The sequence below is a fragment of the Rana temporaria genome, chromosome 3, assembly GCF_905171775.1.
Source record: "Rana temporaria chromosome 3, aRanTem1.1, whole genome shotgun sequence".
NCBI classification, from domain to species: Eukaryota; Metazoa; Chordata; class Amphibia; order Anura; family Ranidae; genus Rana; species Rana temporaria.
Window position 1 is genome coordinate 219,153,559 of NC_053491.1, and position 26,297 is coordinate 219,179,855.

The 26,297-nt window shown below is 42.6% G+C and overlaps 1 protein-coding gene across 1 annotated transcript in view; it reads left to right on the plus strand.

Moving 5' to 3' along the window:
* WASHC4 (WASH complex subunit 4) overlaps nt 1–26,297 on the plus strand; it is a 117,663-nt gene that overhangs the window by 11,289 nt on the left and 80,077 nt on the right. Inside the window, exons 3-9 of the mRNA XM_040344269.1 lie at nt 1,280–1,333; nt 6,134–6,199; nt 9,833–9,878; nt 15,856–15,923; nt 17,821–17,903; nt 20,875–20,917; nt 22,189–22,292. Coding sequence (XP_040200203.1) covers nt 1,280–1,333; nt 6,134–6,199; nt 9,833–9,878; nt 15,856–15,923; nt 17,821–17,903; nt 20,875–20,917; nt 22,189–22,292 — 464 coding nt within the window. The remainder of the gene's footprint in view (nt 1–1,279; nt 1,334–6,133; nt 6,200–9,832; nt 9,879–15,855; nt 15,924–17,820; nt 17,904–20,874; nt 20,918–22,188; nt 22,293–26,297) is intronic.

Here is a 26,297-nt window from a genome sequence, read left to right on the forward strand (position 1 = left end):
TCGCTCGTGAGAGTTTGCCATGATGGTAGGGGGATGAGTCATAAGAGGGCCTATGAGAGCTGCAAAGCTGGAGGTGTGTGTCTGTGTAAATCCAGGAAGTGAACAGGCAGCAGCTTCAACTGCCCACAGTTAAAATGGCTGCAGCTAGACTTAGTGGGGGGAGATTTCTGCAGCATATTTGGCAAGCACAGAATCACAGTATATATAAAATATGCAAAGTGGTTGGAGGGAAGCTTCAGAATGGCAAAGATGTTTTTATTACAAATTATGTGAACAGACTGCAGTTCCTCTTTAAACTTGTCAGGTTGCATTATGTGACATCTGCAGATTGAAACTCATCCCCTTGATCAGCAGATGAATGAAACTGAGTAACAATGTTACTTTGTATCTCTCTCTCTCTTCTTTAACAGTGTTTATAAACACTGTGTCAGATGGCCTGGTTTTTTTTTTTTTTTTTATAGCAGCGGCTTCTATAGCTGCTGTATTTTCACAACTTTGGACTGTCGCTTTGATAGCTAGGAATTGCTGGCAAATGCAGGGGGTCAGCGGCAGTGGGGTACTCTGTGTCCACAATTGGTGGTTTTATTTAACGTGTCTATAAAGCCAAAACTATTTTTAGTTTAGGGTAGAATAGGTAAAGGTTAGAACCCCAGTCAGGTGTTTATCACTGTCTCTGAGTTTCCCAGTGACCTTTGTTACCAGCACAGGAAATGAGGAGGAAATAGAGAGCACATTTGTCTAATAGGGACACTCTATGTGGTAACAACTCACTAAGGTCTGAAGCTGAATAATTTTGAGTTTTGCTATTATGCTATAATTTTGTGGAATTTAAAATATCTTTTAAGAGGCCCTGTCACCAGACCATTAATTTTAACAAAAATCTTCCCCTAAAATTATATGTGGATTTAATGTTGTTTATGCATGTAACTTGCAGTAAAATCCCGAAACTGCTGCTGGGCGCAGTTACCTTGGACCTTGTCAACGGTTCCAGCTGACCCTGCTGTCATGCAAGTGGCACACTAAAGTATTCAGCTTTGCTCCTTCCCCAGTAGCAAAATCAAAGGTTTTGTATTGAGAGGCAGAAGTGTAGTCACATTTTAACGCAAGTTCAAGCATATTGTAAGTGTATGAAAATAATTTTTTGTTGCGGAAAACACTGCAAGCAAGCATTTCCAATACTTATTTTATTGTGCTTTTACCTGCCCTTTTTTTAAGCTGGTGACCGGGTCTCTTTAGTCCATAAACAAATGACTGACTGTTTTTTTGTCTTTTATTTTAGCTTGTGCCATATGAGCAATCTTCTCTCCTGGAGCTCATCAGAACAGAAAACAAGGTATAATATACTTTTCATGAGTCTTGTTAAAGGAAACTGTACTAAGGTAGTGTGAAAGGGTATTGTCAATGTATTAAAGTCAAGGCAGTCAGGCAATTAGCATTTTGCAAGGGAGGTCAACAATGGCAGACTCCGTGTTTCTTTCAGTACACCCATTTCCTTTTTTTTTTTTTTAGAAATGTTGTTTATGTCTTCAGTATGTGCAGTCAGGGGAATTTTGTATGTACCTGTTGTAAACAGGTGCATGAGTCTGGGGCACACACCCCACGTGGACACACGATGAGACCAGATCAAGCATACAGGCAGTCAGTCCTTGGTGCAGATCAGCTTCCTCTTGTTGCTGGATTGCAGGATTTTTTTTTTAAGAGGGTTGGGCAGAAACTAGTTCCCCCTTCAGGTCTGCTTCCTTTGTGATTGACAGCAAGCAGTGGTCAGATCCATAGCCAATAGACAACCCAGATTTGGCTATAGAATAGGCCCACTGCTTGCTGTCAATCGCAAGGACAGAGCAGACCTACTGGGAAACTAGTGTTTCAGATTCTCCATCAAGCTTCACCCACTGTGTCGGCCTCACAGGTTGTTAGGCGGCTAGCGGCTGTGAATCCAAAAGCATTCTTAAAAGCCAGTGAGAGGTGAGGAGGTGTTGAGGGAGCGGGACGCAGATATACTGCCTGCTACACGGAATACTGAGACAGGCACTCAGCCTGTTTCTGTACTATAACTTAAGCTGGCCATAGATGAATCGATGCTGAACCAGCAGAGTTTCAAATCATCATGGCTGTTCCCATTCCAGAAAAGTCGACCTAGCGACTTCTCTTGACCCAGCTTTTTGATAAAATTTCCTTCGAGGAGGAAGAGTCCCCACTGTGTTATCATATTCTGATGGGGAACTCCTCCTCCTCGAAGGAAAATTTCTCCAGTCACCTCTGGTTTTTTTTTTCCAATCTGCCAGCAAGACGGATGGAACTTACCCTTGCATTCCCAACCTTAAAGCTGGTATTAAGTATTAGTGGTTTCATTATCTATGAACTGGAGATGATTCTTATTTTTATTTGGTGCAATAATAGTGCCACTTTGTAAAAGTGGCTCTATTAACAACTAGCTAAATCGGCTGCATATGGCGCTAAAGCTACCAAAATGGGTGGTAGGGGTTTTTCTATCTGGCACAGGTTGAAGGGCTATATTGGCAGAAAAGTGTCACTAGGACTTTATTGAATTTCCCCGATTTTAAGTAGATAGAGGCCATTTAATGAAATACTGTATATACTCAAGTATAAGCCGAGGTACCTAATTTTACCACAAAATACTGGGAAAACTTATTGACTTGAGTATAAGCCGAGGGTAAGAATGCAGCAGCTACTGTAAGCGGAAAAGAGGGTCAACTGTGCCCATTTGCAACCTCACTGTGCCCATCGTCCCTGTACCTGAAATTGACAGGCTGCGGGCATCCATCCATTGTTTAAAACCCGCGGTCTCTTCCTGGTCCTTTCCGTGATGGGCGGAACTGTGTCTGCTGAGAAACGCCTATCACGGACGTTCTCGGTTTCCCAGCAGACACTGTGTTCAGTGTTCCGCCAATCATGGACGTCCTCTTGTTCGAGGATGAAAAGGCATCCGTGATTGGCGGAACACTGAACAGTGTCTGCTGGGATGGGCGAGGATGAGAGAACGTTCGTGATAGGCGTTTCTCAGCACACACTGTTCCGCCTATCACGGAAGGGACCAGGAGGAGACCGCAAGTTTTAAACGATGGACGCCTACAGCCTCTCAATAATTGTAGGTACGCTGACTCGAGTATAAGTCGAGGGGGGCATTTTCAGCCCAAAAAAAAGGCTGAAAATCTCAGCTTATACTCGAGTATATATGGTACTCTGGGTGTGATTTAAAACATTAGATCGACTTTGCCCTATGGGCAGTTATAGGTGGCCTGGAGAACAATCCTATGTCTATAAGTACTTCTGCTGCATGAGCCTTTGGGGAAGAATTGTTTGGTCAGGTTGTTCCCCAAGATTATCCAGTGCTAGTTGAGTTGTAACTATTGCGCGCCTTCCTTCATCTATAGTCCTAAGCATTCACATTCATTCATTCTGAATGAGCATTTTTCCAGAAGAATGTTTAGGCCAGGGGTTAACAAATTTGCTTGGAATCTAGGAGCCAGCTAAAAAATTTAGGAGCCAGAAAACGCACCCCGTCCCGACGAGCTTGCGCGCAGAAGCGAACACATACGTGAGCAGCGCCCGCATATGTAAACGGTGTTCAAACCACACATGTGAGGTATCGCCGGGATTGGTAGAGCGAGAGCAGTCATTCTAGCCCTAGACCTCCTCTGTAACTCAAAACATGCAACCTGTAGATTTTTTTTAAACGTCGCCTATGGAGATTTTAAAGGGTAAAAGTTTGTCGGCATTCCACGAGCGGACGCAATTTTGAAGCGTGACATGTTGGGTATGAATTTACTCGGCGTAACATTATCTTTCATAATATAAAAAAAAATGGGGATAACTTTACTGTTGTCTTGTTTTTTAATTAAAAAAAGTGTAATTTTTTCCCAAAAAAGTGCGCTTGTAAGACCGCTGCGCAAATACGTTGTGACAAAGTATTGCAACGATCGCCATTTTATTCTCTAGGGTGTTAGGATAAAAAATATATATAATGTTTGGGGGTGAAAAATGACATTAGAATTGCTGTTTAACTTGTAATGCTTAACTTGTAATACCAACGGCCACCACCAGATGGCGCCAGCTCAAAAAAAAGCCAAGTCGCCAGGACACTATTTCTAGTCGCCATGGCGACCTGGCGCCCGGGATTTGTCGATCCCTGGTTTAGGCTATTGGATTGTGCCCACACATTCAACTGGTATTTAGACCTGACCAATTAAATGCTGTTTATGTTAAAGGAAATATGAGATTTATTAGGAAAATACTTGGCGATGCTGCACTTGTGCTTTTGGTTAGGCACTTGCTTTTGTAGTGTTACAACCAGGGCTGTGGAGTCGGAGTCGAGGAGTCGGAGTCGGGGGAAATTTTGGGTACCTGGAGTCGGCAAACAATGCACCGACTCCGACTCCTACTAAATTTAGATTGGAATTTAAAAAAAAAAAGCAAGTTTAAATGTCCCAATTCACAAAAAGTTATAATTAATGACTTCTCTACTGTAAGAATAAAGACCAATGCATGCAGTGCCTCACGTAACCGCAAAACGAACAGGTTAAGTGACCGTGAAGAAGCATGCTTTTCATGTGCTTCACTATATGGCACGCAACGCACAATTAGGAGCTGCAATACTTATACTTTCCATAGTGTTGTGTTCTGCTTTTACAGGGAACGCAGCGTCCATGTGTAACCTAGCCTCTCACTGATAAGGGATTAAATAAATATGTTTTTTGCAGGACTAGAGACACTTGTATAAGTGAAGGGAATGGAGGGCCAATAGTTCAAGACTGAAGCTGTAAACCATTGGAAAAACTGCTGTCATTTAGCTAAGGCTATAAAAACTTGTAAACTCTGATTGTTAGCTTAAACTTTAAACATGACTATGGGATTCTCCTAGGAAAATCATGTTTTAGAATAAATGCCCCTTCCTGGATCCTCCCACTGCCCTATGTTTTGTTTTTGTTCTAAAACAACCAAATAATGTGGTTTGTATTTTTGAACTGGTAAAGATCCTGTTCCTGATGTTTATGCCTGCTGCTACTATCCAGCCACTTGATTGATTAAAGCGGGAGTTCACCCATAAAACAATTTTTCCCCTTAGATGGATGCTCGTTTTGTCTAGGGGAATCGGCTAGTTGTTTTAAAATATGAGCTGTACTTACCGTTTTCGAGATGCATCTTCTCCGTCGCTTCCGGGTATGGGTCTTCGGGAGCGGGCGTTCCTTCTTGATTGACAGTCTTCCGAGAGGCTTCCGACGGTCGCATCCATCGCGTCACTAGTAGCCGAAAGAAGCCGAACGTCGGTGCGGCTCTATACTGCGCCTGCGCACCGACGTTCGGCTTCTTTCGGAAAATCGTGACGCGATGGATGCGACCGTCGGAAGCCTCTCGGAAGACTGTCAATCAAAATAGGAACGCCCAGTCCCGCAGCCCATACCCGGAAGCGGCGGAGAAGATGCATCTCGTAAACGGTAAGTACAGCTCATATTTTAAAACAACTAGCCGATTCCCCTAGACAAAACGAGCAGGAATCTAAGGGTAAAAAGTGTTATGTACGGGTGAACCCCTGCTTTAATAAAAAAAAATGAATAAAACTTTGTTTTCATTGTGTTTGTCTTTTGCTTAAACTGTGCAATACAGTAGACTGTTGGCTTCCCAGCCAGTAGTCCTGTGGTAGGTTGCGTTTCTTTCCCTCAAGGAATGTATAAAATACATTTGCATATTAATACAGAGGAGTCGGAGTCGGAAGTACATAAAACTGAGGAGTCGGAACATTTATCTACCGACTCCACAGCCCTGGTTACAACTCCAAATTGTGCCCCTGTGTTGTCACCCTGTCCCTGATGGAATTTATAAGCAGCCTTACCAACATGCAGGCATGGTCCACTGTTGTCACTATCAGAATGCTGGACCTGAGCAGTGATATACAGCTGATGCTGAAGCAAATGCATGTAGAAGGAAGTGGTTGTAAAAGGTTGGAGGAGCTTAGCAGCACTGGGATGGAAAAAGCAGTTGTTTGATACACAGAGCTTTAGAAAATGAAATGTTATCCAGCTATGGTTACATCTACTTCTAAAAAGATTCTTTAGATAACTACTCTTTTATTTTTTAGTCTAATATTCTCTTGTTATGCTTATTCCCTTTCTAGGTTTTAAATAAAGTTATAACCGTATATGCTGCTTTGTGCTGTGAAATTAAGAAATTAAAGTATGAGGTAAGTACTTTTCACAGGAGTTTGTAAGTTAGGGCTACATTAATATGGACGGCCACTGGCAAGAATCAGTAGATTCTTGCCAGCGATTCTAAACGCTGCACACTATGGGGGAGATTTACTAAAACCGGAGCACTCAGAATCTGGTGTGCATGGTAGCCAATCAGCTTCTAACTTCAGCCCCTTCCGTTAAGCTTTGACAATAAAACATGGAAGCCGATTGGTTTCTATGCAAAACTGCACCAGATTTTAGAGCACAGTTTTGTTAAATTACCCCCCCCCCCCATTTGCAAAAAGTAGCAGCTGTCAGCAGAAAAATTTGCCACCACTGTTCCGAAAGACCCTTGGCGCATGCACTGTGGGGTTGATTTACTAAAACTGGAGTTCAAAATCTGGTGCAGCTCTACATAGAAACCAATCAGCTTCTATTTTACTTCGTCAAGGCCTAATTGAACAAGGTGAAGTTGGGAGCTGATTGGCTACTATGCACAGCTGCACCAGATTTTGCACTCTCCAGTTTTAGTAAATTAACCCTATTGTGTCCAGGCATGGCTTTTTTCAGGGTTTTTGGCTGCACACAAACTGTTTGCACCTAAAGGCTCTTTCACACGTCCGTTCAGTTTTTCAGATCAGTTATTTTTTCATCAGTTGATCCGTTTTTCCATCAGTTTTTCCATCAGTTTTTCGTCAGTTTTGCATCAGTTTTTGCATCCGTTTTTTTTTTTTGGGCTTTTTACATAGAAAAACAGATGTTAGTGGAACGGATGATAAACGGATCATCCGTTAACGTCCGTTTTTCGTCCGTTCCGTTTTTTAGACGGAAGAAAAATAGGGTTTTCTTCCGTCCAAAAAAACGGAACTGAACGCAGACGGATGCTAACGGACGTTAGCGGATGCTCATCCGCTAACGGACGCTAGCCCATAGGGAAGCATTGCGGTCCGTTAACGGACGTCCAAAAAACGGACGAACGGAACGGACGTGTGAAAGAGCCCTTACTGGTTAGTTTTTTATGTGGCTATAGCATGGAGTGCAGCTGTGTCCAAAGGTGGCGTTTAACACAGCAAGCTATCAGCCCCTGCCAATCTGTATGAATGGAGTCTAATGCCGCGTACACACGATCATTTTTCACAATGAAAAGAAAACAAAGTTTTTCCAACTTCATCATTAAAACGACGTTGCCCACACACCATCGTTTTAAAAAAAAATGCTCTAGAAAAGCGCGGTGATGTAAAACACGTACAACGGCACTCTAAAGGAGAAGTTCCATGCGGATGACGCAACCCTTGGGGCTGCTTTAGCTGATTCCGTGTTAGTAAAAGACGATTTGCGCTTTTCTGTCTGTTACAGCGTGATGAATGTGCTTACTCTATTACGAATGGTAGTTTTACCAGAACGAGCGCTCCCGTCTCATAACTTGCTTCTGAGCATGTGCAGATTTTTAACGTCGTTTTAGCCCACACACGATCATTTTTTACAACCCGAAAAACGTCATCGTTTAATAGTCATTAAAAAATGCAGCATGTTCGAATTTTTTTTTTTTTTGTCGTTTTTCAGAACCTGAAAAATGATGTGAAGCCCACACACGATCTTTTTTAAATGACATTTTTTAAAAACGTTTTTTTCATGACGAAAAATTATCGTGTGTACGCGGCATAAGGGTATAGTGCAAAGAAGTAGATTAAAAGGACGTTGATCACCTATATGTGTAGGGTGTACTGTATTTTTAGATGGCTATTTTTGCATTAGATTGGACATACTGGGGGAAATGTAATTCCTAAACATAAAAATGAAACGGATACTGTTCCTAATTAACTAGGGTTGTCCCGATACATAAAAGGACATAAATCATTGCAAAGGGGCAGCACTTGGCAGGACAAACAGTATTGTCAGCTATAGAACTGAGGCAAAGTATGCAGGCAAATCACAAAAGACAGTACAAAGTAAAAACCAAATAAGTGAACAGAGGGCCTAGAGCCTTTACCATCACAATGCACTGCTTGCCAGAGTGTGCTCTAGCGAACAAAGGAGGAAGAGGAACAGTTTAGAAGTTAAAATAAGTCAGTAAAAGGGAGGAAGAGCAAAGAAAGAGAGGTAAAGAGTAGAGAAGAGGAAGAGAAAAGAGAGAGGACAACCACCCGCCCAAGGCCCCCCCCCCCCCCCCGCAGCCCGGAGATCCCAACCAGGCTGTACCCCCCCAAAACGGAGGTTGATCATGCGATCGGGGCCTCCAACACATTCCATAGTTCCCATACCCGGTTGTGAGAATCAAGAGTGTTATTCAGGGATGCCGTCATGTACTCCATCCTCTTGACGTCTCTGATTCTAGCGTGCAGCTCAAACAAGGAGGGAGGTTCCTTCTTTTTCCATTTCAAGCCAACCAAACACTGTGCGGCCGTGAGTTCCTGTGACAAAAGTTTTTTAGAGGATTTAGAAAAAAAGGGAGGTGGGAGGCCTAGAAGGAAAAGGTTTAGGGCAAAACGGCACCGAGGAACCGAAGATGAAGTGGAGTCGGGAGTGCACTGTCCGCCAATAAGGAACAATAAAAGAGCAAGTCCAATAGGTATGATATAGCGTTCCCACCCCGTCAGAACAGCGCCAATCAGCTGAGGGATAAATGGAGTGGCGCAGGTCTGGAGTTTGGTACCAATGAAACAAAATTTTATATTGATTCTCTTTATAGAGCGTACAGATTGAGCTCTTAGAGGCCTGCGACTAGTTTTGACTTTAGTGTGTTAGACTAATAAATGAAAGTTTATTTCTGATTAGTTGCTATAGGTTTGCTCCACATCACTTGCCCTTTGTACCTTATTCCTGTATAAACCTGCATGTTGTTTAGTTATGTTGGAAATGGAAATACCTCCATCTTTTATAAGACAACGTAAGAGAGGAAAGCAGATATCTGCCTATTTTGGACCTCCTATCCAGCTTTCTTTTTATTCCTCCTTTTTTTTCTTTCTTTTTCTAAAGACCTATATGCCCTCTTGCACACTGCAGCTTGAAAAAGCTCGGTACAGTGTTTTTTTTTTTTTTTTTTAATTGATCTATAATGCAGCCCATTGTTTACAATGTACGTGTACACACAGGAACGTAAACATGCGCTGCGTATTCTTAAGTAGAAAAGAAAATAGAAAAATCTGTGTTCCCGGTCAGTATTTTGTGGCAGTACATGCAAATGCACACAGATACGCGCATATGAGCATTAATAAATTTTCCCTAGGTATTATACGCGCAAATGTGCGCAAAACGAACACCTGCAAGTACATCCAAAAAAGCAGATGCTCAAAGGTCAGCACCATGTGCCAGAGGCCTATGTTTGTCTAATCTGGTTTAGCAGCCTGACCCTTTATTTGTCTGATCTCTTCCATTTGGCACTTCATGAGCTTCCTAATTGTGCACAGCCAGGTTTTAATGTACCTCATCAGCTTTACTGTATGTCATGAGGCAGAGTTATTAATAAAGCTGGTCAGTTGATCCTGTTTCCTGGATGTGGCAATTGCTCTGTTTCCCTCATAAATTATATATTTTCCACTAGGAAACAATAGCTGTTAGTGCCTGCTCCTGTTGTTGTTGTATACGCACACAGCATTTGATATGGTGGTTTGTGTTCTAACCTGTTGTTGTCTTTTGCCATACAGGCAGAAACAAAGTTCTATAATGGTCTATTATTCTATGGGGAAGGAGGTAAGTACCGTTTATCCTCCTGTGTACTTCTATATCTGACTAATGAAATAAATGTTCCCTAGAAGACCTGGCTATTAGATGGCATGCCAGCGGCAAGAGCAGCAGAACATTTTTAAAGTGAAAATTAAACTAAGGAAGTGTGTGTGTGTGTTTTGTGGGTAGGTCAGTGTTTTATAGGACGCAATCCAAGGAATTCAATAAAGGATTTAGGCCCCTTTCACACATGCTGTCCGATCAGGTCCGTCTGTCCGTTTTTCAGGCTGACCTGATCGGACGCTCCATTCAGTTCTATAGAGCGATGGCTGTCAACGGTGACATGTCCACTGACATCCACTGCCCTCTCCCTGCTTGTGGCTGCTCTCCATGTAAATAAAATGGCATGGATGCTGGCTGATGTCAGTACCCAAGTATGATGATAACATTTTGGTCAATGACATCAGTCAGCATCCCTGTCCTTTTTGTTTACATTCACCTGTTTCCTGAGGTATCTCCTGACCGGCAGCTGAATGGGGCAGAGAATATGTCATTGGTTTCTAGGACATGGATGGCTGCACAACCAATAGTTTCCTTACAAGGGTTTGAGCATGCCCTAAAGACAGAATGTCTGCAGTATGGACCCTCCAGCCTCAGTGCTGCTGCCCATGTGACAGATTATTTACCTGTTTTTATGTCTTAAAGCATTTGTTAACCCCAACAAAAATCAAGATCCTGTTCCCTTTAAAGCATGTTATACAGCGCTTGTGCTGTGTCATTTGGACCCTTGTATCATCTAAAAAACCTGGCTGATGCTGCCTGGCTATACTCCCCCCCCCCCCCCCCCCCCCCCTGCCTGTCTGGTCATACTATCGCCCGTCTCCCTCTAATGCTGCTCTAATAACTGCAACTAAATCATCTTATCTCCTCTGTAACATAACAACAAGTGTCCCTGTGTAATGTAAAAAAATCTTCTGATCAGTACCTATATGAGCGCGGCTCGCGGCGCTCAGCTGACTGTCGGCTCTCTCTCCTGTCTCTCCCCCCTCCTCCCCTGCTGATGTCAGCGGGAGTGCTCAGACCCACCCACTACAGCTGTCAGCCGAAGAGGAATGAGCTGAGCACCGCGAGCCACGCTCATATAGGTACAGATCGGCAGACACAGGGACACTTGTTATTATGGTACAGAGGAGATAAGATGATTTTGTTGCAGTGGGTTAACAACCACTTTAATTGTTACTCAATTTTGTGCGCTTGTATTGTATTACTTGAAGCACTGTATACTGTGTTTGTATTTTCTTTTATAAAAATCCTATTAAAAAGTTAATGATAAACAATTACCTGTTTCTAACAGGTACACGACTCTATCACACTTTTAGTGCAAACCCAATTTTTTTTTTTCGTTCAACCCAATGAACAAATACTGAGGAGCTTGCTGTACTAAGTATCTGATGTTGGTACAGAGACCTCTCCATTGAGCTATTGTGTTCTGACAGGGGGACAGCCGTTCGATCGGCTTCTGTCAAACAGGCTGGTGTACACAAGGGCCGAATGTTGGTTGGTTTCTGTTGAACTGGCCGATATTCAGGCTGGGTGTACCATGCATAAGACTGAATTCTAAAGATTGTCTGACACCTTTTATTCCAGGGAATATGTACAGGGTCTTGTACTGGAGTTTAGGACAACATGGGTAACTGTACTAATGAAGCATGTAGAAAGGAAATATTAATATAGGATGCCTTGTTTAATTTAAGCCAGTGCAGAACAAATGGTCTTAAATATGAAGTTGTTGCCTGATCCAGCCAGTTTTCACTCAACTTGGCTGCTGATCCTCCTGTTCCCAGGAGAACAAGGACTGGTTGTGTATTCTTTGCGTTCTCCCGCCACATTTTTCTATACACATTTCTATTCAGACTCTGGCAATACGAGTGTCTGTAAATGGAATAATTGTTTTTTGGCAGTTGGAATGCCTTGCTTCTATCCAACAATGTCTATTGATAGTGTCAGAGAGTGAAAGCTAAAATCTGTTTGGCTGCTGTTGTCAAAAGCCTGTTTTTTTTCTTTGTATTTTTATAAACAGACCTCAGTGTATGCTAATTTTACTGATTTCTAAATGTATTTTTGGTTTTTAGCAATCGTTTTCCTATTAAGCTTAAAGCGGAAACAACACTGCATCTGAGCGCCACAAACCAAAAACAATATTTAGTTCATTTTTAATATTCAGAGCAAACTCCCCCATCCATCCATGACTCCATGCTTTATTTTGCTGGGAAATCACTTTGAAAAACGCCCCCTAGCATTTCTGCCCGTGGCCATCTTGAGTAAGGGTAGATGATTCATGTAGCATTTACTTCCTGGAATCCATATACCAGACTCTCCAGGCCTTTTCAATCCAGAGGAACCCCCCGAAATAACTTTCTGGTCTCAGAGAACCTCTGCTAAAAATGTCCATGTATTCAACTTATGTTATGATCAGCAGGAAGGATGCTCGTTACACTTGTGGTCACTGGGAAGAATCGGTGGGAACTTATCTGAGGAAGAAATTTCTCATTGCTCAAGCAACCTCTGGCCACCTCTGGGGTAACCCTAGTTGAGAAACCCACCCCTCCCCCCGCGAGATCGCCCCGCACTCACGGGGGGGTTTGGCTTTCTGTCCCCTACTCTCCTGCCTCTCTGCCGGTGTTGGCGGCAGGGGGCGTTGCCGGCGGTGGCGTGAAGCGGCACGCAGGGCTGGACTGGGACAAAAATTTGGCCCTGGACTTCTTCCAGACTGGTCCACTTTGACAGGTCTCTCCCATGGCGGCCGGACAACTCCCGCACCCCTCACCTCGGCCACCCAAGCCCCCTCTCCCCCTTCACTAGCCATTCTACTTTATTAGAGTAGAACGGCTGGTACTGGTAACAGTGGAGAAGCTAGACATTATTTCACCCGGGGCAAAGAATCAGTTCAGTGCCCCCTTCAATGGGACAAGGTTAGGCAGAAGTGAGAAACTCCCAGGCCATAGCTGTTGAGTCAGCTGTCTGTCCCCTCCCCCATGCTCCTTTGTCGTCCCCCCTGCTCCTCTGGTCCTCCCCTTGCTTCTCTGTTCCCCCCCAGGTGAGCACTGCGGGGAGGGAGAGGAGGTGAGCGCTGTGGAAAGGGAGAGACAGAGGAGCGGAGGGGGGATGCGGCGGTCCGCTGTCATTGAAGCCGCCCCACTGAGCCATCGGCCCACCGGGAAACTCCCTGTAGTCCCAATGGCCAGTCCATCCCTGTCGGCACGAGCAGTGATGGGGTGGTGCAATCGGCGGCAGGTGGGCGGTGCTTGTTATGTATTCGAACCATAAGACGCAAGCGTTTTCCTCCATATTTCTGGGGAAAAAAGTGCATCTTATAGTGTGCCAAGTACTGTATTTTCCAATCTATTTACTAATGCTAGCAGCTTAAAAAGGGGTTGTAAAGGAATTTTTTTTCCCCCCTAAATAGCTTATTTTACCTTAGTGTAATCCTCCTTTGCTTACCTCAGCCTTCCATTTTGCTTTTAAATGTCCTTATTTCTTCTGAGAAATTCTCACTTCCTGTTCTTCTGTCTGTAACTCACCACCGTAATGCAAGGCTTTCTTCCTGGTGTGGAGAAAGCCTCTTGAGGTGGGAGGGGACGAGCAGGAGTGTCAGGACGCCCACGAACACACAGCTCCTTTCTCTATCTGCAAAGTAGAGAGTTTCCTGACTTGCCTGCTCGCCCTCTCCCCCCTCAAGAGGCTTTCTCCACACCAGGGAGAAAGCCTTGCATTACGGTGGTGAGTTACAGACAGAAGAACAGAAAGTGAGGATTTCTCAGAAGAAATAAGGACATTTAAAAGCAAAATGGAAGGATGAGGTAAGTGAAGGAGGACTGCACTAAGGTAAAGGAAGCTATTTAGTGAAAAAATAGTTTTCCTTTACAACCCCCTTTAAGGATTAGAATTTGTCAATGTTTGAGAGAGTGAAGATATGTTTTAAACAGGCCTTTCGCTGTATTATGTTACTAATTCTGTTTCTGTCCAGTAAAAGCATTTTTATATTTTTTGAGCTTTATTTGCTCTCCCCAATTCCTTAAAGAGGACTGGTTACTTTTAAAACAAACTGACATGTATTAAAATAACTACAGAGTTAAAACATGTGCCCATTATCCTTTTATCCCATACTAAATAATTTTATAAATCTACTTATGCAATGAGATTTAACTACTTCGATACCGGCCAATTTTTCAAACGCATTTTTTTGGGGATAATGTGAAAGATAATGTTATGCCGAGTAAATTGATACCCTACATGTCACAATTTAAAATTGCGCCCACTCATGGAATGGCGCTAAACTTCGATACTTAAAAACCTCCATAGGCGACACTTTAAAATTTTAAAGACCAGTGCCAAGCTTTTTTAATCTGTAGAGTCAGGTTTTTATTGCTGTATGTGTCCTCACTGGAGAGGTTTACTGTCTATCCTGGTTATCATTGCTGGGACAGCATGTGATCGAGAAATGAGAAGTTTACAAGTTGTATCTGCATTAGTTTTCCCATAGGCCCCATTCATGCTTCACACTTTACGTTTCACAAATGCATTTTTTTTTTCTTTTTGCGTGACCGCATAGGACAGCCCATTTACTTGAATGGGCTGCCCTACACATGACAAATGTGCCAAAGAAGCTCCTGCAACTGTTTTGGGCACAGAGCTTGGTGCATTATTTACTGCATGTTTGTCATGCACAAAAACGCATGCTTGATGTCAATTCATAGCATTGCAAGAACGATGTGTGGTCAGGGAACGCGATTGGAAATGTGTGTTTCTGCACATGTTCCCGAAACTTGGCTATAAATGCAGCCTTAAAGTGGATGTAAACCCTCCATACACCCAGTGAAGTGAACAGCCTTAAATGATACACAGGGATGAACCAAATCTCCCTACATAAGTTTTACATGTATATCTGCTGTCTTCACATTTATATACTGTTTAGAAAGTTCAGATGGTGTTAGATTTTCTCTTCCTGTTTAAAGCGGGAGTTCACCCAAAAAACTATTTTTAACATTAGATTGAGGCTCATTTTGTGAAGCAGAATCGGGTGTTTTTTTTTTTAAATCGAAGCAGTACTCACCGTTTTAGAGATAGATCTTCTCCGCCGCTTCTGGGTATGATCTTCGGGACTGGGCGTTCCTATTTGATTGACAGGCTTCCGACGGTCGCATACATCGCGTCACGAGTAGTCGAAAGAAGCCGAACGTCGGTGCGGCTCTATACGGCGCCTGCGCATCGACGTTCGGCTACTTTCGGAAAATCGTGACGCGCTGTATGCAACCGTCAGAAGCCTGTCAATCAAATAGGAATGCCCAGTCCCGAAGACCATACCTGGAAGCCGCGGAGAAGATCTATTTCTAAAACGGTAAGTACGGCTTCGATTTAAAAAAAAAAAAAACACCCGATTCTGCTTCACAAAATGAGCATCCATCTAATGTTAAAAATTTAGTTTTTGGGTGAACCTCCACTTTAACACAAAGTGTGATGTCTGGGCATAGAGCCAAGATAGCTAAAATTGCTGATTGGAGGAAAGGCGCACACACCCCCTCTCATCATAGGCAGAGACTCTCAGAGGTGTTTTGTAACAGGGCCAGCTCCCTGCTAATCTATTTATAGCAACCTCCCCTGACAGAAATTTTAGGCTGCTTTTATCTGATGTGATCCGAGAATTTGTCAAAAGTTCTCATGCTAAAAACAGAGGAACGGGTCAGGAAAGATCTACTAGATTTGGCTCTTTGAAGAGAAATAACAAAATACTGCAGATCTATGTGCCCAGCTCAAATTTCATGAATTGGATTTACATCCACTTTAAGCCAAGCCTTTTCCCCAAGAGTACTCCTGACTGGGGTATTACCCATTCCATACACCATCAAAAACACTAAAATGATTTGGTATATTTAGTATAAAATGTAGAAATCAGTCAGGATTTACAGGCACAAAGGATGATTATGCTGTTTGCTTTTGTTTTTAGCTGCAGAATCCAGTATTGTGGAGGGAGATTCCCAGATTCAGATGGGAAGGTTTGTTTCATTCCTACAGGTAAATTTTCCTCTGGAAGGAAATTTCTCCTCCTATGATGATATGAATTCTGTTATTTGTTGCTAATGTTGGCTGATGTCAGAGCGGCCCATTTATGAGAAATGTAGGATAGTAAATCATCTGTGGTGGGGGTTGCTCTGCATTACATGACTGGGAGGTTTTAAAATAGGAAGCCCACGCAGCAAAGTTCTCGCTGGAGCTGCAAGTCATGTAAGTATGACTTCTAGTAAAAGATTAGGGTCAGTTGTCTTTAAAGGGTTAGAGCAGTGGTTCTCAACCTGGGGGTCGGGACCCCCTCGGGGGTCAAATGACGATTTGCCAGGGGTCACCGAATCCTGGGCTGTTCCTGAAGCCGGCACCGCTCTCCCAGCTTTTTTGCGGCCGCCCAGCAGGGCTGTCCCTGGAGCCTGGGGCCGCCTAGCTGGGCTGTTCCTGGAGTCCGCGGCCGCCCACAATTACTTGTCTTGCCTTGGGTGCTGACAACCCACGCTAAGAAGATTTTACTGTTAGGGGTTCCCACAACTGGGGACATTTTATCAAGGGGTCACAGCACTAGAAAGGTTGAGAACCATTGGGTTAGAGGGTTGTGGCTGAGCGGAAGTGTATACGTAAGATTTAGGGGTCAAAGCTGAACTTTAGGCAAAAAAAATGAAAAGAGAAATGCTCTGCTACCTGTAAAGTAGCACTCTCCCAGGTAAGGGACTGTCCATCCTCCTTTCCAGCATCAATGTCAGGGAAGGTCTCTAATAATTAGCCGCGTTCACGCAATTTAGGCACTTAAACCCCTTTCACAGGCTGTCCAACCCCTCCCATAGACTGCCACTAAAGGAAACTCAATATGAGCCGGTTAATATTGTCACAGGGCATCAAAGAAAAAAAAAAATCTGACAAGAGAAGGCATGTCAAAATCTTTCTTTGATGACTTCTTGGGCATTGGAGGGATATAAAAAATATTTATGTGTGTGTGTGTGTGTATGTGTGTATATATATAATATATATATATAATATATTTTTTTTGTTTTACTTTTTCAAGAGATGATTTTTCATTTGTGGTGACCATTAGGCCTGATAAATCAATGTTTAGGGTATGATAGACTGATTGTCCCCATACTACTGCATCCAAAATCACTGCGCCAATGTTATTACTTTTACGAATTAACTGAAACTGTTTGTTTTAAAGTGGATTTTCATATGTATTGTTTGTTTATGGGTAGCGGCGAACCAAATCCCATCTCAATCTTTCTTGTAAAGGAAAATAGTCAATAGCATGTTACATTTTATTTGTCACAGGTACTGCTGGTATATAGCGCCATCAATTTATGCAGTGCTTTACATATAATACTGTACATTCATATCTGTCCCTGCCCTCAATGAGCTTACAATCTAAGGTCCCTAACTCGCATTCATGCATATACATACATATATATACATACTAGGGCCAATTTAGACAGGAGCCAGTTAACCTATCAGCATGTCTTTGGAGTGTGGGAGGAAACCAGAGTACCCAGAGGAAACCCACACAGGCACAGTAGAACATGCAAACTCCAGGCAGGTAGTGCTGTGGTTGGGATTTGAACCGATGACCCTAGTAGTAGAAAAAAGTTTTGCAAAACATTAAATTATGTTGTGTTAAATTATTTTCGTTTTCCTATAAACCTAAATCTACAGGGTAGATTAAATTGTTTTAAATTTAATCGATCTAACTTGCTGTTTACAATGTCTTTCACATTTATTTTAGTATGCAAGATATGGGATGGCTGCCGATTTTAAATAGTTAAAGCTCCCAGTAGCAAAGAGCGTAGTTGTCAGTGTAGCCCAAGACAAAAGCTAATTGTATTGGTTTAACTTTTACATTTCTGTTAAATTTATCTTTTTTTTTTGTTTGTTTTTTTCTCAGGAGCTTTCATGTTTTGTTACAAGATGTTACGAGGTTGTAATGAATGTTGTCCATCAGTTAGCATCCTTGTACACAAGCAGCAGGTAATTTTTGTGAGAAGCGTACAGTTTGTTATAACTTTGTCATATTTCGCTAATGTGCTTCCCTGAAAAGTAAGCCCTACCCCGAAAATAAGACCTAGCGTTACTTTCCAGGATGGCTGGAATATAAGCCCTACCCCGAAAATAAGCCCTAATTTAAAATGCTTGTAAAATCCTATAATCTACTCTATTACAGTATTATATAATGTACAATGTGTGTGTTTCTGTAATATAAATGCGGAGAGGAGCGCTCCGGCGGGTCACAGAAGCGCAGAGCGGTGCTATAACGAAGGTATTTGGCACAATTATATTACATAAACACACACATTGTACATTATATAATACTGTAATAGAGTGAATTATGGGATTTTACAAGCATTTTAACTTGGTTCACACTGGAGAGAGAGGGGGAGAGAAGACGGCACATTACATGGTAAGACCTACCCCGAAAATAAGTCCTACTGTGTTGTGTATATATATATATATATATATAATATCCCGGGCTTATTTTCATGGAAACACGGTATCTAGTTCCTAAATAAAAAAAAAAGTAGGAACTGGAGTAGGTAAAAGGATAAGTTCACCTTCGGGAACATGTTACATCCATTTTTAGGGTGAAACATGTAACATTTTCCTACTCCTGCCGTTCTGTGTGACAGAAGAATGGGAAGAGGGCTCTGCCCACACGGCCGCATCATTCATTCTGTGAATGAATGAACGAACTACAAGTACCGGCATCCTTTGCAGCTGACAACTTGTAGTTCTCAATGAACTACAACAGCGCCGTGAAACGTTCTGGTAGTTTGATTCTTCCTGTCATTGTGAAGCTGCCTGCCCGTATAAGGTACAAGCAGAGAGCTTACGCTGACAATCAGTCTATAGGATCCCTGCATGGCGTGGATCTGCTGATTGCTGGTGCAATGCCTTCCAGGCTCCTAAAAATAAATAGTAAATGCAAAAAAATATTTTTTACATACAAAGGTGAATTTATCCTTTTATAGTGGAACTCTAGCCGAACGGGAACTATGCTTAAAAAGTTCCCACCCCCCCTCCTGCTAACCTCCTAGCCTGGTCACATGATCCTGCAGCTCTGGATTCCAGTGTCCTTGAGCTGCAGGGGAGAGGAGCGAGTGCTGACAGCGGCTGGGCCATGGGAGCCTCTGGTGTAATGTCACTGCTTCCAGAATTCCTTGCCGTTCTTTAGCAATCCCTCTTCTCAGGAGCCACTGTTCACTGACATAGGAGATCACATGACTTGACCAGAGCAAACTAAAAATAGTTAAATATACACCTAACTATTTTTTTTACATATGTTGGGGGCATTTTTAAGAATTATTGTTGGGCTAGAATTCCACTTTAAGAGAAATTATTGCATCTCCCTGCATTCCACTCCATGGCCCAGATTCACATTCATCGGCGCATATTAATGCCGGCGTAGCGCATCTAATATACGCTACACCGACGCAGCGCACAGAGGCAAGCACAGTATTCAGGAAGCCAGTGCTCCCACTCGCTCTCAAATCTACGCTGGGTTTCCTCGGCGTTAACCAGCGTAGGTGGAAGTGGGTGTGAGCCATGCTAATGAGGCGTGACCCCATGCAAATGATGGGTCAAGCGCCATAGAAGTACTTAAAACGAACGGCGCATGCGCCGTCCCGTGAACGCATCCCATTGCGCATGCGCAGAATCACGTCGGAACTACTCCCTAAGATACGATGGATCACTGCCTACGACGTGAACGTAACCTACGCCCAGCCCTATTCACGTACAACGTAAACAACGTAAAATACGACGGCTCTGTTCCCTGGTCCATACCTTTGCATGAATAACTTTACACCGGACGTAAGACTTACGCAAACCGCGTATATTATGCGCTGGGCGCAACTACGTTCATGAATCGGCGTATCTCCCTCATTTGCATATGTGCATAGAAAATCAATGGGAGCGGCAAATGCGCCCAGCGTTAATATGCGCCCACGATACGACGGCGTAGGCAAGTTACGTCTGTCGTAGGAAGCCTATTTTTTGTCGTAGGAAGCCTATTTTTTGGGCGTATCTCAGATTGTGGGCATGGCACATGGATACGACGGCGCATAGTTACACTTACGCAGCGTATCTCGAGATACGTCGGCGTAAGTGCTTTGTGAATCCGGGCTCATATGTAGAAGTTCTGGTTTTCCATTTGGATTCCAGTAGCAGATTTGGGTGGTGCTATCAAGGTCAATTCAGGCACCTTATGATGTTTGCTATACACCACTTCTCTTAGATTTCTTTTTTTCTCTTTGCTACTGGCTTTGAGCTAGAGGTTTGGCAGCTTGTGCAAAAATTATTTCTTGCTGTTAAAGATTAATTCAAGCAGTGTAAGTACCTGAATTTGGCTAGGAATTAGCTTTGTACAATGACTGTACATCAGATCTCAGAATGGAAGAGTGCAAAAAGTCGGTCAGTTCATGTACTGACTAACATGCTGCTATTGGAGATAAAAACACAGTAGCAAAGAAATGAGCTTCTCTCTGTGCTACTTCTACTTCAATGCCAAGTCACGGGTTAGGAGCAAGTCCATGACATCCTGGGCTCAGATGAAGTGGGTTGAAGGATGCTAGCCATCTTTCAACCCAGGGGAATGATATCAGAAAAAAAGTAATGTGGAGCACAGCTCTGGACTGAAGGCGAGTATTGCAGCAAGAGCTGTTTTTTTTAGTCAGCTAATGGGCTAATATTTGTTTACTAGAGTTTTGTTGCAACTTTAATTTGCCTGTCGTCTTTGCCATAGCCCAAGACATTGCTGGGTGTGCGTATACATGAAGCGTTTGTAATAAAATGCTAAGTTGACTTTTACTCTGGAGCTAAATTGAGGTATATCAGATAGGACATTGCTGGCTGTGTGTATACCCATAGGATTTGTAATATTGGGTTATGTAGATTTTTTTTGTGAAACCTTTTAAATGAATGTTACTCTTGTGACTTTTTGCAGGAATGAATCAAAGATAATTGAAACATCAGGAGTTCATTTTCTGGTAAGGATTGTGAATGTTGTTAAAGGGGTTGTACACCCTCCTATGCTGCAGCAGTGCCCCAGAGTCCCCCTTTACTTACTTGAACGTAGTCTTTTTAGCAACGGGGACAAGCACACCAGCTACAGCCGGTGTTTCGGATCCTCGTTGGATAGATTGATAGCAGCAAGAGCCAATGGCTGTCAATCAAATCCAATGACCCGCGTCCTGCTGTCTGTGTCAATGGACACAGCAGCAGGACACGGGGAACGTGCCCACACGAGTGCCCCCAGGGAAAACGCTTTGCATCCGAGAAGAGGAACCAGTAGCGCCACAGGGGGACCCCAGAAAAGGAGGATCGGGACACTCTGTACACTCTGTGCAAAACCCTTGCACAGAGGAGGTATGTATGACATGTTTGGTACTAAAAAAAAAAGTCTTTACAACTCCTTCAACTCCCTCCTGCCGAGTACCCCCACAGCAAGCAGCTTGCTATGGGGGGCACCCGAGTCGAGCCACAGCTTTCTGTGTCCGTTCAGACACAGAGCCGACGTTCGGCCCGCCCCCTCTCTCTCCTCATTGGTTCACTGACTTTGACAGCAGTGGGAGTCACTGGCACTGTGCTGCATGCAGTCTCAGCCAATCCGGGAGCGGGAGTCCCAGGCAGCCGAGCCACCCGTTGAAAATTGCTGGATCTAGATGGGGCTCAGGTAAGTATGAGGGGGGCTGCTGCACACAGAATATTTTTTATCTTAATGCATAGATCGGAGACTTTTCAACCACTTTAAGGGATTTTTATTTAATATTTAAAGGAAAATGACCTAGATCTCATATAAATGATCATAATGAGGGTTTAGCTTGGGAATTTTGAAGCACAATACATAGGGGTTGATTTACTAAGGGCAAATGGTCTGTGCGCTGTACGTGCAGTTGCTCTAGATCTGACGGGAACATGCAAGGGAAATAAAAAACTGTGTATTTGCTTTCACATGATTGGATGATAGAAATCAGCAGAGCTTTCTCTCATTTTTAGAGCTTTCCTTCAGATCTAGTGCAACTGCATTTGCAGTGCACAGACTAATTGCCTTTAGTAAATCAACCCGCATAATCTCATCTAACAAGGTCATGCATCTGTTTGTCATGTAATATTATACCCAGAATAGATGTATAGAGCTCATTATGGTATGGCTTTTTTTTTTTCAAAGTAATTGCAGTTTGGCTGTTTCTGGCGAAATAGTTTCTTTACCATGTATTACTTTCTGTCATGATGAATGTATCATCCTATTTTTTTGTAGACAATGTATGAACACTTAGGAGAGCTGCTGACTGTTCTGCTTACTCTGGATGAAATAATTGAAAACCATGCCGCATTAAAGGATCACTGGACAATGTACAAAAGGTATGGCAGTTATTTTGTTTTGAACCTTGTTAATCTGTATGTGCAGTGCCGATCCTGACCTCCCTCGGGCCCTAAGCAAAATGTCATGTCAAATGAAAGTTGAGAAGTGATGGTTGGGGGCGGGGCGTTTACATTAAACATTAAAGTGAGAAGCGGGGGGTGCTGACTACTTACCTCTTCTCCCATGCAGCCAGCGAGTTGAGAAGCGGGGTGAGGGGCCGAAAATGACTCACCAGGCGGGGCCTCTAGTAATTTGGGGGGCCCTTCGCAGCTTTGTGGGGTCCTAAGCGGCTTGCATAGTGAGCCTATAGGGCGTATTGGCCCTGAGTATGTGCATGAAAGTGATGTGCCCTTCCATGTTTGTTTACATCAGTTTTATTCTGCTTGGTTTTCTTGCATAAGATGATTCATAAATATTTAAAGCATTAATAAGCAACATGGTGTTCTATGTTAAAAATGTGGTGTTAAAATGGTACCACTTATTGGGTAACTCATAGTTAAAATATTAATGTAGTGGGGGCGTGGCTAGCCGAGGAACAAGCTGGCTGCATTGTAAGGGAGCTCCGTCATTACTGACATCCCTGAGCGACTCACAGCGCAACTAGAAAGCCTTGGAAACATACCTCTGAATCCAGACAGCAGCGGGAACAAGAGGAACATGTCGACCAAACGTAAGAACAAGGAGGGACCCAGAAAATTGGCTGAGTTTGTTGGTCCGTTTAGGACACAGGGGAATAAAGATGGCGCTGACTCCTCCCTCCCTCATCACAGCTCAGAGCATAGAGCAGAGCAGAGCTCAGAGCATAACATTGCTGACTCAGATGGGGAAGAGGAGACATCTAGTGGACAAAAATGGTATAGCACCCCTGATACACAAAACGATCTGGCAAGCCCTCTCAGACAAAAAAGAAGGATTTCTTCTGAGGAAGGCAATAACCCCTCATTGGAGAATAATCACATACCACATATAAATCCATATGATGAGAAGCTAAATGCTATTCCGACAGCAGGACAACCCATATTGGATTCTACCATAAAAGACATGATCATTTCCCTGAGAGGCGCATTACAATATGATATGATGAACTTCATGCAGAAATCCAAATTGGAAATGGACGCGCTAGGAGAAAGAGTAGACTATGTAGAAAATAAAATGTGTGAATTCACATCTGCACACAATGAAATGGTCGACTCTCACTTTGAATTAGAAGATGAAGTTAAACATCTCAGAATGAAAATGGCAGATTTAGAAGACCGCGCCAGACGCAACAACGTAAAATTCAGAGGCGTCCCCGAGAATGTTAAACCACCGGAACTGAAACGCTTCATAAAGGATATGATTAAAAAATTACTTCCAACAATCCCACAACAGCAACTTGAAATAGACAGAGCTCACAGATTGCCCAAACCGTCTCACATCTCAGAAAAATTACCAAGAGACGTCATAGCCAGAATACACTTCTATGAAGTGAAAGATCAACTAATGCAATTCGCAAGACGAAATTCCCCGCTACCGGACCCATACACAGGTATCATCTTGTATGCAGATCTCTCACAAGCAACAATACTAGCACGAAAAAATCTCAACTCGATTACCAAGATCCTACGGAATCACAACATGATTTACAAATGGGGATTCCCTACTAAAATACTCGTAGACCATAAAGGTACCTCATACTCGATCAACAACTTGGAGCAAGGTCTGAAAATCTTACGCTCATGGGGCATTTTACCAAAGGAACACAACATACCGGATAAATCCACACCTGGAAAAGTGTCTCAAGACTGGCAAAAAACTCACAAATGACTCCTCTATACATGGTAAGATAATAATATGCCCTGTATATAGTCGCTGCAGTTTCTGGAGCTGAAAACTACTCAAAAGTTAAATATCCAAGGCTTTTCTCCTTGAAGATCAGGGATCCATATACCTGATTTACCCCGTATCATTTCCCTGTACCCCCTGGAAATTGGTACACGTTCAATGTACACTAGAGTTGCCCTGCAACTCTTTTATTTTTCTGTTGTTATGTTTGCGTTACAAGACTATGTTTTATTTTTTCGTTTCTTTAAAATCACTTATATTGAATACTCGGTCCAACACCGCCATCTACTGGCAGGAAAATATATCTACATCAAAACCATTACCTTTACAAACTATCTGTATAAAAAATATTTGACTACCTATAGCAAGTACACAAGTAACTATAATGAATCTTAAACTCTTTTCGCTGAATGTGAAGGGACTTAACAGTCCTTACAAAAGAAGAGCTCTGTGGACGGATGCCCTAAAATATGACTGTGACATCATGTGCATCCAGGAGACCCATTTCGCATTAAACAAAACTCCCAAGTTCAACCATCATAAATTTCCTCATATCTTCATATCCAGCTGCAAAAAGAAGAAAAAAGGAGTGATAACAGCAATCAAGGACACTATCTCTTTCAAGCAGATCAACCTAATAACCGACAATCAAGGCAGATACATAATTTTGGTGGCCTCAATAGACAATGTAATCTACACAATTGTTAACATCTATGCTCCCAATAGAAATCCTCACCAATTCATCCGGAAAATTCTCAAGAAAACAAGGAAAATACAAGAAGGAACTCTTATACTCTGCGGTGATTTCAATGCACCCATGGATCCCGTTATGGACACCTCCAAGGAAGGAACTATCTCCAGGAAAGGTTTATCTCCCATCTTTTCCTCAGAAGACATGTATGACACCTGGAGATGCCTGCACACGACAGAAAGGGACTTCACTTTTTTTTCACAGGTTCACAAATCCTATTCTAGATTAGACCACTTCATTGTCGACAAGCTTCTCCTGCCAAAGATTGTCAAAGCTGACATCCACAATATAACCTGGTCCGATCACGCACCATTCACACTTGAAATCAACCAAGGGCTATCTTGCTCTAATAGCTACATATGGAGGAATAACACCTATATTCTTTCGCAGGAGAATCACTTGTTGGCTCTGAAAAAAAACTTGGAAGAATTTTTTGCAATTAATGATAAAGAACCGATAAACAGCACTACCCTATGGTGTACACATAAAGCCTATGTTAGAGGCCTCCTTATACAGGCAGCAACAAGGAAAAAAAAAAAGAAAACCAATACGATAAATAATATCTTAAAAGAAATAACCAAATTAGAAGAATTGCATAAAAAACAACCCCAAGATATTAATCTAGATCGCCGACTTACTCAACTAAGATCTGATTTGAGAGCCATTCTGATATCAGATCAAGACAAAATTTTAAAAAGAATGAAAATTAACTACTACTCCCAGAACAATAAAGCAGGGAAACTACTAGCCTCCCAACTCCGTCAACGCCAAATAAAGAATAAAATCCATAAACTAGCACACCACACCTCCGGTAAAGTAGTAATCAACCCTCAAGAAATAGCAGATACATTTGCACAATATTATGAGTCACTATACAATCTAAAAGAGGAAAGCAATACTCCTCAACCTAACCTAGTAAATATAGCAAAATTCCTAGATAATATAAAACTACCCAATATTGACCCTATAGACTTAGAACAATTGAATAAACCAATATCACCTGAAGAAACCCTTAAAGTAATCAAAGAATTGCCTAAAAACAAAACACCAGGAGCTGACGGCCTATCAGCGGAATATTACATAGCCTTTAAAGAAACTCTAGTTCCATATCTAACTAACATGTTTAACCATCTAGCTAACTCTAAATCTTTTCCCAAAGAACTATTGGAAGCAATAATAATAACAATTCCGAAACAGGGCAAAGACCCCTCATCCCCTCTCAATTATAGACCAATTTCATTATTAAATTCTGACCTAAAAATTTATGCAAAAATCCTGGCCAATAGATTAATAAACATTACCCCCTACCTAATAGGACCAGACCAAGTAGGATTTACTAAGGGGAGGCAAGCACCAGACAGCACTAGAAGAATCCTTAACTTAATTGACCAAATTCACACTGACCGAACTCCCTCCGTACTTTTAACAT